This window comes from Bombus flavifrons, chromosome 15 (assembly GCF_040668555.2).
Source record: "Bombus flavifrons isolate JBK064 chromosome 15, iyBomFlav1_principal, whole genome shotgun sequence".
Lineage (NCBI taxonomy): Eukaryota > Metazoa > Arthropoda > Insecta > Hymenoptera > Apidae > Bombus > Bombus flavifrons.
Genome location: NC_138456.1, coordinates 1,610,959 through 1,623,675, shown reverse-complemented (window position 1 = coordinate 1,623,675; position 12,717 = coordinate 1,610,959). Strand labels below are relative to the sequence as shown.

General features: G+C 41.9%; 1 protein-coding gene and 1 long non-coding RNA gene across 3 annotated transcripts; both read right to left on the bottom strand.

Moving 5' to 3' along the window:
* Window positions 1–1,568: 1,568 nt before the first annotated feature.
* LOC138187597 (uncharacterized) lies at window positions 1,569–3,619 on the bottom strand. Of its 2 annotated transcripts, XR_011175215.1 has the most exons (5): window positions 3,473–3,619; window positions 2,303–2,698; window positions 1,991–2,196; window positions 1,830–1,905; window positions 1,569–1,690 (listed from the first exon to the last, which is right to left on the bottom strand). It is a non-coding gene; the product is annotated as an uncharacterized LOC138187597 (long non-coding RNA). The 2 variants fall into 2 exon arrangements; XR_011175216.1 differs by lacking the exon at window positions 2,303–2,698.
* A 7,113-nt stretch (window positions 3,620–10,732) lies between these two features.
* On the bottom strand, window positions 10,733–12,410 carry LOC138187629 (uncharacterized). Its single transcript, XM_069128592.1, has 2 exons — window positions 10,863–12,410; window positions 10,733–10,801 (listed from the first exon to the last, which is right to left on the bottom strand). The coding sequence occupies exon 1, from the start codon at window positions 12,337–12,339 to the stop codon at window positions 11,059–11,061; it is 1,281 nt and encodes a 426-aa protein (XP_068984693.1). The 5' UTR covers window positions 12,340–12,410; the 3' UTR covers window positions 10,733–10,801; window positions 10,863–11,058.
* Between the last annotated feature and the right edge of the window lie 307 nt (window positions 12,411–12,717).

Here is a 12,717-nt window from a genome sequence, read left to right as displayed (position 1 = left end):
CTCCTATGTCTGCCATAGTAGATGTTCTCATCTCTTCGGCCAGTTCTAAGGGGAATTCGGAAGATCCGCCGGCCTTCCTTTTCTTCGCGCGAGACGCTTGGACGACGTTTCCCCTGGTCTGTGGGCTCCCCGTGCTCAGTGGGGAGCGGAAGAACCCCTCCTTGGGAGGGGCCGCCTTCCTCGTATATCTGATGCCAGCGTTTGTGGGCTCAGGAGCCAACTCCGCTTCGCCCCTTCCTCTCGTAGCTTCCTCTGCCTTTCCATCCTCGTTCGTGAATTTGTTTTTATTTATTTTTTTTTTTTTCGCTAAGTCTGAAGGCGTAATGGCGGCACAAAATGATCACTTATGCCCGCATTTATCACTACCACTTTCAAAATAGCCCGTGCAACGGCGCTCTCGGCGCACGTCCCTGTATGGCTTCTTCACTACCATAACCTCACAAGTGATTTTATTCCACTTCTCATGTCTCTTCCAGATCGAATTCTACTACACCTTTTCTCACAGGCACTGCTACTTCAGTTGGACCAACCCTCCTTGTCCGAACTCTTCAAGTTTCCCCCAAATTTCATAGTACCTAAGGTTTCATAGTTAGGTTGTTCGGCTCGAGACGTTGACGTGTGTGGACGTGTTTGTGGCGCGCTCCCGAAATTAGCAATTATTGAGAATTAAGGGTGACGAGTGAGTACGTAATAGTAGCATAAGTGTAAAGACTACTATTTTATCAATGTATTAAAACAGTGAAATGAAAGTGGGGAGTAGATATAAGACAAATAAGTAATATGTGATGTCGTTATGACAGATGAGGAGGGACAATTTGGGATAAATATATTAAATAACTAACAATAGGCTGTTTAGTGAACAGTAAGTTGACAGTGGCATATGCTCGTGATGTGGAGGAGACAATTAGTCGCCTATAACCACTAATAAATGGTGGAAATTGAAAAGAAGTTAGGTTATATGCGTTTATGTATCTAGCGTAAACAAACGTTAATTTGGGAATCACTTGATAAAACGAACTTTCTTGTGATTGCAAGAGCAGTTGATATATAAATTGGCGTGTCGGCGTAATTAAATTGCATAAGTAAGCCCAAGGTGGAATTATGTTAACTATATTTTGAAGGAATATTTTATAATCCTGTTGGAGCTGATACTTATATAACAAGATTTTAACGTGGCATCTTGGTGCGTTACACTGAGGTGATTAGATTATAAGTGACTGAGGGGTAATCGTGAATGTTTTAGGATGAAAAATGAAAGGAGGAGTAATTTAGATGCGGAATGGACGTTATGATATAACTCGATAGATAAGTGCATTAAGTTATAATTATTTTAATACTTGTATGAAACTTGATAGGTTGTGATGTGTTAAATTTTAAATATGGAAGTAATTATTTAATAAATATGGGTGTTAACAGTGTTGCGTTATTAATTAGTATGCTATTAGTATGCTAATGCTAAGATAATGGATAGAAATTTGTAATTCAATTATAAGTACAGTATTATAGGATGTATGATGAATGGTATAGGTTAGGTTTCCATTTAAAGGGTAGGTATGTTATATGTTTTATATTTGGTATTGCTAATTATAATTACAATTATAATATTGCTGTGATAGGGATATTGCTCATAGGATACATCTGGTTGGTGATCCGTCAGATATTATTATGTAGTTGTCCTTCCTGCAACTCTCTGCAAATTTTAATAAAAGATTTTTAATTTAAGCAATTGACTATCACAGGAGCTATTGAGTCAAGTATGATATTACAGTGTTGTTATGCTAGATATTTATTCATTTATTTATTAATATAGTTTTATAGTAGGTATGTACTTATGCTTAGGTGAGAGATAGTGGAATCGATGCTCGCATAGGGCGAGAGTGCCGGAGGGGTTTGTTACATTGATACCTGGAAGTAGACACAGGGTGATTATTATGTTGATTACTCTGATTGTGTGGGTTGATTGATATTGTACATGTACTATGAATTTTACGTTATTTTATAACAGTAAGTGACTAGTGTGGTAAGCTTGCAGCTAGCCACGTGATATGCCCATTATGATTAATATTATTATTTATAATGATAGATAGTTGCCGTGATAGAGATGTAGTTGTGTTCTTTCTGCAGCTCTTGATAGTTTCAGGAGAGGAATTTTAATGTTGATACCTGCTTGGTGCTCGTATGTTGATGAGTTGTTACCTACAAGTAAGAATCGAATGAGTATGTCGTTTATTTATTTAGGTAGTTATTTATACACGTTTAGGTGTTTATTTTATTATAAGCATATAAGAAGGGGTGTACTTACTTTTAAGAGGTAAGAGAACTAGTTGATAATTGCGTGCTCTAGGTGAAGAAGGTTTTGTTACTGAATGTAGGTATCGAATGAACACTTTGTGAAGTAAATTTTATACCCATATATATTTTAATAATTGACCATTAAGATAGTACAAGGGAGTATAGTTTATTTTATTTATATATTAGGTTATTTTATTATAAAAAGTGACTTTGAATTAGGTATAGTGATTATATGTCACTATAACTATTAACTACTTTTATGTGTATTTAATTTTATTTATTATTATTTGTTTTATTATTTATTTTTTTATTTACTATAAGCATATAAGAGGGACGTACTTATTTTTAAGATGTAGAAAGAACTAATTGACGATTGTGTGGTGTTAGGCGAAGGAGGTTACGATACCTAAAAGTAGGTAACAAATGATTACTTTGGGAAGTGGATCTTATATTATGTATATTATTTTAACAATTGGAACTCAGAAAGTACTATGGAGTTAGTTTACTTAGCTATGTATTAGTATATTATCTATAGTAATTGACTGCTGGGTTAGTACAATGGATGTATATTACTAGTAATTGTCCTGTGAAGGAGGCTTTTAAATTCGTCACATATTTTTCTATGTTCCTTTAGATGTGATATACTCTCTATTTATAGGCATATAAGAGGGAGGTACTTACATTTAGAGGTAGGGAGAACTAAGTTGATGCCAGCGTAGTGTTAGTCGAATGAGGCTTTGATGTTTGAAAGTAGGTATCGAATGATTACTTTGTGAAGTGGATTTTATATTATTTTAGCAAGTGACCTTATAGTACTATAGAGTTTAGTTTATTTTACTTTATTTCATTATTTTACTATAAGAATGGACTATGGATTTATTTTATATAGTTATTGACTATCGAATTAGGCTTTTAACTCTTCACGTATCTTAGGATATAGGTTATAAAGGTGGATATATTATTTAAAGCAGTTGACCATTGAGATAGTACGATGGAGCTTATTACCTGAGTTCGGAGAGAACAGTGTGTTGATCTGATGGGGAAGATATATAAGCGTTGGGGTAGCAATATTATTTGTGGCAACGGTGATACATGATGGGTCAGAAGTTATCTAGAAATAAATACCTTATTTATTTATTTCAGATAGTTTATCGGGTGTTGAAGCATGTTGGATACATACCTTGTTTTTAGTGGGATATATTGGCAATGTATAAGAATATGTAATAATTTTATTGAGGTAGCTATTCTTGACTCAGATAGTTTTATGCTTCTGCTTGACATTAGTAGGTTATGTGCCTCTAATGGATTGTTATACAAATACAGCTGGGAACAGCAATTTTCCATAGCTGCATAGAGCTGTGGCTGTAATAATAAATGTTAAGTGATAAAAGTTAAGTGTAATAAATTAAGGTGAGCTGCTGATGGACGTGTGGTTGTGCGGTATAAATCAATTATTGTGTATACAAACACACACGTTACACTTTACGGGACACGCTTTAGTTACTTACCGTAGAGATAGCTAATTGAACGTTTTAGTGAATATTAATAATGAATTGAATTAGTGCTGGTAACAAGATTGCACTTGTGGCACGGCACTATACGGTATTGTCAGAACGAGAATAGATTTTGTAAAGACGCGCACGTGCATATGTGATCAAAGCTATATTGTGTAACTAGGAAGAGATGTGAGGTGGTTCGCGGGGGCGATGTGTGGCGTCGCCACCTTACGGGCAGCGTTTGAGAGAATGTATGGTCGGCTCGATGTGAGTTCCTATTATGAATGAATAAAGTCGGGTCGACCAGAGTTCGTATTTTATACTTTATATTTTATATTTGTAATTTTTAGTTTTCTCATGCTGTATATTATTAGTAGTGTATTCTTGTTGAGGTTATGGGGGTGTTCAACGTGAGTTAATTAATGGTGCGAGCCGAACCAACCAATCAACCAACTAACTAGCTAAGTGTTAAGAGCTAATATAATAAATAAGCAATATTAGTGTTATGATATAATATAATATGTATATAAGTTAGTAATAGTTTTTAAGCTAGGTTTCATGGTCATAAAGGCGGAGATATGTTGGAAAGGCGCCTGTTTAATGCAATGTAATTTGATTTGTTGGGTTTTGATGACGACGTGGCAAGTTTAAAGGACTATGAATTTCTTGTGTTTGAACGGTGTATTGACAGAGTTTAGGACGACAGGCTATGTTTAAGGACTATGTAATTATAAGTATAACTATTGATAAGGTGATTAAGGATAATAAACTTACGACTCAGGATGTTTCGGAGCCCCCAGGTCCCGTCGGGTTGTCGAGTGGCGTTCCAGGCTTGACCCGACGGTTATCGAGCGACTGGGCAAACGGCGAGGGGAAGGTCGTTGGGGATAGGTGTTGAAGTTTGGTTTCATAGCCATCTCTCGACTCTCCGTATAGAGGTGGTCTTCTTTTTTTCGCCTCCTTCCCGATTCGGTGCAGATACTCACCGAAGCAACCGTGTCCGGTGAGCACCTGCGTCACCTACAGGTCAGGGGAGGCCCGCCGCCGTCCAACCAAACGTCCCAGTTTGGAAGGACGGCCTGGAGGACCCATATCCCCGGCGCATCCGCTCTCGTGTCGAGGCTGGCGCGCCATCTGTCGAGCAAAGCCCTCCGAGTCCGAACACTGACGTCAGCGCCCACCGGGCCCACCCCACTCGACAGACCCCGAGTGTGGAGATAAATCTCGCGACACCTCAGGGTCTGCAATTCGAACGGGGGAAATCCGGCGAGCACCGCCGCCGCTGCCGCGGTGGGAAATGGTGCGGAAGCCCCTACCGCTAGGAGACTGCGACGGTTGGTCATCAGGTCCTCCGCCCAGATCGGAGCTCCGTAGAGGAGCCTCGATCGCACCACGCCGGCGCACAACCGGCGCACTCCGACGTCGGGCCCGCCCAGCCGAGGCAGCAAACGTCCTAAGGCGTTCGCCGTTGTCTCAACAGACGGCGCCAGGCGCTCGAAGTGAGCACCGAAGGTCCAGTGGCTGTCGAGGGTCAGGCTCAGATACTTCATGCTGGTTCCGACTCCGATCTCAGCCCCCTCCAACCTCAGGCGATAACCCGCTGGAGGCGTCCCGTGATCGGCCTTGCGGCAAAATCACATTGCCTCGGACTTCTCAGGAGGCACCCCCAGTCCCAATCCCTTGATCTCGACGACCACGCAGGCCACCGCTAGCTCCGCCAGGCGGGCGGTTCTACCCCATGCCGTGCCCCAGACCAGCACCAACGTCTCGTCGGCGTAGCACGCCAATGCCGAGTTCGGAGGCATCGGTGTCCGAAGCACCGCGTCGTACGCGATGTTCCACAGTAACGGGCCCAACACCGAACCTTGTGGGACCCCGCGGTGTACAGCCCTCCCGGTCACCCCTCCGCCCTAGATAGTGTAGACGATACTCCGGTCCCGAAGGAACTCCCGGACCACACCCCGCAGGTACGCGGGTACCCGCACATCCTGGGTACAGCATATCCTGTCCCAGGGGATGCTGTTGAAGGCGTTGACCACGTCCAGCGACACGGCCAACGCCACGTAACCACGCCACTCGGCCCCCTCGACAAGGGAGCGGACACGAGCGGCAGCGTTGGTCGTAGACCGCCGAGCCACGCCACGCACGTGCTGGACGACCCCCAGTTCATAAGCAGAAGGTCGAGTGCGGCCGCCCAGTCCTGTTCGCCGCGCCCCCCTCCGTTGGTCCTGCGGGAGCCCTACGCCGTTGAGTGGACGTTGAAGTCCCCGAGGACTAGTGACGGGCAGGCGCCCAAACGCCTCGCGCAAGCTGCGAGTCCGCCCAGGAAGGAGGCGTATTTTGGCCGACTGATGTTGGGCGACAAACCCCCGAACGAAATTTTGTTGTCGCGCTGGTTCCCCTGGCTTAGTCGGACATTTAGTTAAATTGTAAATGATGTCAGTTGCGTTGAAACTAATGTTGGAAAACTCAATATTTTATTTACACACAAGGACGTGTGATAGTCAGGATGGTCGTGTCGGAGATGAAAGAACACCGGAGCCTTGGAATCTTGGATAATCCCGCAACATTGTAACCTAGAGTCCACTATAGCTGTAATTAAACAATTGTAGTTATTCAATCCGATTGTAATTGTCGGAGATCTGTGATAATGAGCTTGGGCTCGAGGCGACAGTCAGTCGCCAACGTAGCCGCGGTCAAAGGGATGAACGTTTTGTCTAACAAAGGCATGGAGTAATTCTATAGTTCTCCTTAAAAGAAATATTTCTAGCGACATGCGACAGTAAACATTTCAACGGTCTCTGTCCCGTAGCTCGCCACACGCAGACCCTATTCTTCGAGTAGGATGATTGCCAGATGTCGATGCATCTCCGCAGTACATGTTCAGCTAGCCTGAGGGCTCGCTATAAATCTTAAGATTTAGCTAACTAAAGTCCTTCAAACAGACAAACAGTCTTTGTCCCAACTACGGGAAGATATAGGAGACCTATTTTCCAACGGACGGAGTCTCCCACCAGTAACTTTCCCACGAGGGCGGCTAGCATCTTTTTCTAACCACCGATATTAAGATTAACCAATTAGAAACAACGCCAATTTCCCTCACCTTCTGAACGAAGGCTACCCTCGACGAATCCGATGATCTCGTGTCCTTAGACACACCCCATCATAGTTTTCCTCTGTGGCATCATCCTGACGGAAAGTCACTTTCTCTTGTGATCTCATCGACGAGCAGAGTAACGCCTTTCGATCAGTACATATTGTGTGTTTTCGTAATAGAAGGTCAGACTTAGATTTTGTGAGTACGTGTACCTGTCATCCCGTTGACCGCGGATTCGTTATCGAACCTAGGGCCATTATCACTAGTGTCGTGAGTGCCTAATCGCCGTAGCGGATTGTCAATCCTGTGGTGTACAAACTTGCGTTAATAAACCATATCCTGTTATACTTGTACGATGGCTAATTTCGAAGAATGAAGATTCTTCAAACGCCCGCAACCCTATTCCCGACGCTACCCCGACATATATATTATAACCTGTTAAAATCAACGTTATACTCACTCAACCACCCCTATTATCCTAATCGAAATAGGGGATTGATCTATTCGTGGCGTCGATTATTCGAATCGTAACGGGAATTTACGACTCCCGTTGACGTGCTTCTTCGAGATCGCGTCTCTCCGCGAACGGTCGAAACAAAAACAAAAATTCGAAGACAGCAGCAAGGTTAAAAAAATTAATTGTGAGGTGACTTTGGGTGTAGTGCGCCAAATAATCACTCGATGTTTAAGTCAACAGTATATTTATTAACAAGCGTCTTCTTCGCGTATCGCTGTCGGTTTTGCTAGTCAATCTCGCTGCGCGGTTACAACTCTACTTTTATCGCCTGTCGATCGGATTCGATTCTTTTTTTTTTTTTTTTGTTTGTTGCCCCTCAATATCCCCACTATCCACGCGTTTATTAGGCGTCTACGACCGTTGCCATGCACGCCTTCTTCTGGAACATTCGGCGGTAGGACTGTTGGGATATTGATGGCTCATTGGGCACTTCGCTTCAGCGATGTACATTGTTTCTGAGTGTCGCTACAATTGCTTGATGTGTTTAATGTACTAAACATATTGAAGAATGTACTAGTACTAGAAGTAGGAAATAATTTTTTTTCTGTTTCTAATATCATCCTTTCCTTACAAATATCAATGACGCTTTTTTTTCGAAGACTGTGCACAGATGCTTTGTAATGATATTCTCGGTTCATATGTACGTAGCTATTTATACAGGAGAGATTTTATGGAGGTCGAGAACAGGTAGTAATAGAAAGTTTTTGAATCGATGATAAGCTTGCAGTAACCTTCGAAGAAAAGATGTGGACTACAGAAGAATATGTACTTACTCAATCATATATGTCGGGTTATGGTTGGAATTTTGGGCGCGTAACAACTCTTCACGTGAATTAACCATTGTTTTACACAACCGAGATTATATTTACACATATACACAAGTCTACTACAAAGATTAACAAATAATAAGTCTAGTGAATAATAAGCTTAACAAATAATAAAGTTAGTGGATAATAAGTTGAACGAATAATAAGTCTAACAAATAATAAGTCTGATGAATAATAAGTTTAATGAATAGTAAGTTTAATGAATAGTATGATTTACGAACAATAAGTTTAATGAACGCTATTAACAATATTTTTGAGTTCAGACGAATCCACGGCCAACGGGATAACTCTTTACTAAGCGTAGACTGATCTTAAGCACAGATATACGATGGTTGAAAACTCGACGTGTCACTCTCCAAAAGCAATCGCAAGAATGCCAGCCTCGTGGAGATTTTTCTCCCTGTACGATTGCATTTTGTTTTCTATACCCGTTTGGAAGCATCGAGAAGGTTCCAAACGCCGTTGCTAGGCACACTCGTTAGAAGCATCGAGAGAGTTCCAAACGCCGTTGCTAGGCAGTTTCTGCCTGGAGTTTTGGTTACTAATACAATGTATGTCCAATTGTATCCGCACTTCCGAGGCAGCATCACACGTGGCTAGGCCCGCTCCCGAGGCCGCATGCCGCCACAACCACATTTCTCGGAAAACCCATACAACCACTCCAGACCTCCGTTAGGCAAAACGTACATCCCGTGACCGTGGCTACGTTCGGCGACCAATTGTCGCCTCGAACCCAATCTTGATATCACAAATCTCGAACAATTACAGCTATGATAAAATCCAGGCTAGAGTACTAGAGGATGTTCCTAAAATTTCCAAGGAACGGCTTCGGCTTCCCTTTCATCTCCGACATATATATAGAATTCACATGTACAGCTCCTCTGCATTAATTTTACATTTTCTAATTTCTAAGAGTTTCGGATTCTCGTTGTTGTCTTTCCATGCGTTGAATGAATTAGTGTGATCGATTACTAGGTCGAGGTTAACTACTTCGTCGCGAGTTACCGCGCGAACTCTAGATAAAGCGTCTGCAGATGTGTTATCTTTACCTTTTGTATATTCGATTTCATAGTCATATTCTTCGAGTTTAAGTCTCCAACGAATCAGTCTGCTAGAAGGGTCTTTGCAATTATGTAGCCACTTAAGAGCTTGGTGGTCGGTTCGAATAATGAAGCGTCGTCCTAACAAGTATTGTCTTAATCTTTTCACGGCCCATACGATGGCTAAAAGTTCTTTTTCCGTCGTGGTATAGTTTCGTTCGGGTGGATTTAGTGTTCTTGAAATGTAACAACAAGGATGACCGTCCTGTGACAGTATTGCTCCTAGTCCTTCGTTACTTGCGTCGGTAGTTAAGGTAAAGGTTTTGTTAAAGTCTGGATAAGCTAATATTGGGAAATTACAGAATTTGTCCTTTAAAGTATCAAAGCTAGTCTGGTGTTTGTCAGTCCAATGGAATGGTGTGTCCTTTTTTGTTAAGTCTGTAAGGCTCTTCGCGATTTTGGAAAAGTTTCGAATGAATTTGCGGTAATAATCTGCTAAACCTAAGAACGACTTCACGTCCGTGGCATTGCGGGGTAATCGAAAGTTTTTTTACAGCGTCTAATTTCTTGGGGTTTGGTTTAACTCCTTTGGATGAAACTACATGGCCTAAGTATTCTAATTCCGGTTTTACGAATTCACATTTGTCCGGTTGCAATTTAAGACCTAATTCTCTGAGTCTCTGAAATACTATCGCGAGGTTTTCGTTATGTTCTTGAATCGTTTTTCCGAATATCACTATGTCGTCCAAATAAACAAAGCAGTGTTTTCCTACAAGTCCAGTTAAGGCTCTGTCCATTAATCTTTGAAAGGTAGCGGGTGCGTTTTTAAGTCCGAATGGCATTCGATTGAACTGAAAATGCCCTTGCGGTGTTGAAAAAGCGGTGTATTTTTTAGATTTCTCGTTCATTGGAATTTGGTGGAATTCTGAGGATAAATCAAGTGCCGAAAAGAATTTTGCGTTTCCTAGCTGTGTTAATATGTCGTCTATATCAGGTAAAGGGTAAGCATCTTGTTCTGTGAGTTCATTTAGTTTCCTGAAATCAATAACTATCCTCCATTTCTGTTTTTCTGAGGCATCTAATTTTTTCGGAACTACCCATACCGGAGAGTTATAAGGGGATTCGGATTCTTCTATAATATTTTTCTTCAACATGTCTCCTATTTGTCGCGAAATCTCGTCACGGTGACATTCCGGTGGTCTATACGATCGTGTGTTAATAATTTTGTCTTTGGTTAACGAAATTGTGTGCTGAGTTAAATTAGTACAGGGCAAAAGATCGGTTTCTAAATTAAAGATGTCGATATAATGGAGAATAATCTTTTCGATGGATTCACGGATTGGTTTTTCAATGTGATCTGTTCTCACTAGGCTTTTTAGTTTTGATACGTTAGAAAAGTCATGAGAATTTTGAATATTGCTAGAAATTTCAATGTTTTGCTCACCAGTGTTGATAAGACATACTTTAGTTGGTTTGCCTTCCAAATAGATTGTTTAAACTCTGTTTTCTCCAGGAGTCAAATGTATTGGTTTCTGAAATAAAATGGTTTTGTCGTTTAATCGGATTTTGTCGTTGGATATTGAATAATTATACTTCTCTAAACATGGTAGCCCAATGATTCCGTCTTCGATAATAGGGAAATTGTTCTGTACTATGTGAAAAATGTGATTTTGTCCAAAAATTCGTTTCGTTACGTATTCGTTAGTTTCGTATTTGTCTCGTCCCATAGAAAATTTTTGTTTAGGCCCTATTTGTATCGCGTTGACAGTTTTGTTACGTTTCACCAGGTTTATCCCTGCTCCTGTGTCGACCAGAAATACTCGCTCTTCGGTTCGGGTTGACAAAGGTATTGCGAGTAGTCTTCCTGTGGCGATGTTGACTCGTATGTCTCGTACGGTTCGTCCATCTCCTGGTTCGATGTTGTTTCTTGTATTTCGTCCCTTTTCTGGACTGCCTGAATCCTTGCGGGTGATCGATCGCGCTGGCTCGGTGGTAGAAAATTTTGACACTTGTTGGCAATATGTCCCAGCTTTCCGCACTTGAAGCACTTTATCTGCGCGCGTTCAGCAGGTGGTCTATTTTCTATTTGGTTAAATGTAGCAGGTTTCTGAGCTACTGGCGTGTTAGGCGATCTTGATGGTACATTAGATCGTCTTACCTGCATTGGCTGGTTGTTTGCGCGATTACTAGCGGAAGGTAAGCGATTACATGACCAATTATGTTGTCGTTCTTCTCGCAAGTAGCGTTCTACATCGGCTGCCTTTTTTTCAGCTGCCGGAAGATTCAAGGGTTCACTGCTTAATAGTATTCGCCCTATGTCGCGTCTGAGTCCCTTTAGGTACACACGAACAGTCTTCTTCGTGATTTCTTCGATCATAATTTTACGTGTCAGTGGTTGTGGGTACTCATTGGTTACTGCGTACAGCAAACGGTTGAGCATTCTTCTAAACCGAATATTAAAACTTTGCACTGATTCCTCGCGCCCCTGTCTCAACTCTCGTAATTGTTCTTGGTACTCATCCGAAGTCACTTGTGCTGCTAAATTATTTCTCAGTGCGTCGTACAAATCACTGTAACACTCAATAGGAATGTTGCGAATACTTTGGGCTGCTTTCCCCACGATCTTTTCCACTTTTATTGCTTTTAGCAATAGATCTTGCTCCATACAGCGATCCTTCATACTTCTCACTTCTTTGACGAAGTCTTCAACTCCTACATCATCATCTCCGTTGAATGTTGGGATGTAGCGTATTGCATCCTTAGCTCGTAGAGTGGGAGGAGCGGGCGGAAAATAACCTCTTTCTTCCACCTCGGGTTGTTCGATGTCGAGGTGGACAGGTGGGATGTCTGGAGCTGCTAACCCTGACAGTTTGCGTGCTTTTGCCATATTCCCGGAGCGATTGATTGCTGTCGATGCACTTTCATTGTCTTCGGTGATAATGGAAGCAAAGTCATCGGTCGTAGGGGATCCGAACCCAGTCCGTAGCGCTGCGACGGTTTTCCCGAGATTCTCGATTTCTGCTGTCCTGTGTCTATTCTCTTCGTCATTTTGCATAGACAAACGTAACATTTCCTCTCGTAAAAGGGCAATGATCTCGTTCTGTTTTTTGAATACTGTCCCATATTGCTCGCAACATTGGGTCAGTTGAGGTTGATTTTTGAGATTCGTTTGCCTTAGACATTATTGCGCTGATTTTACTATTTTCAGACGAAGACGAGTCTTGGCTACTGAAGCTAAATTTTCTTTCACGGTAACGTACAAAGGAATCCAGTTTACCTTTTATTATCACTTCACTTGGTTCGTGACAGTTACTTTGTTGTTGCGGATGACCGTAGTCCCAAATAATTCTATCTTCCGTAGATGATGAATGTCTTTTGGTTTCCGAACAAACACTTTTCACAATCCTGGCAGGATCGCCAAAATGTCACGTAAAATAACAAAAAGAAA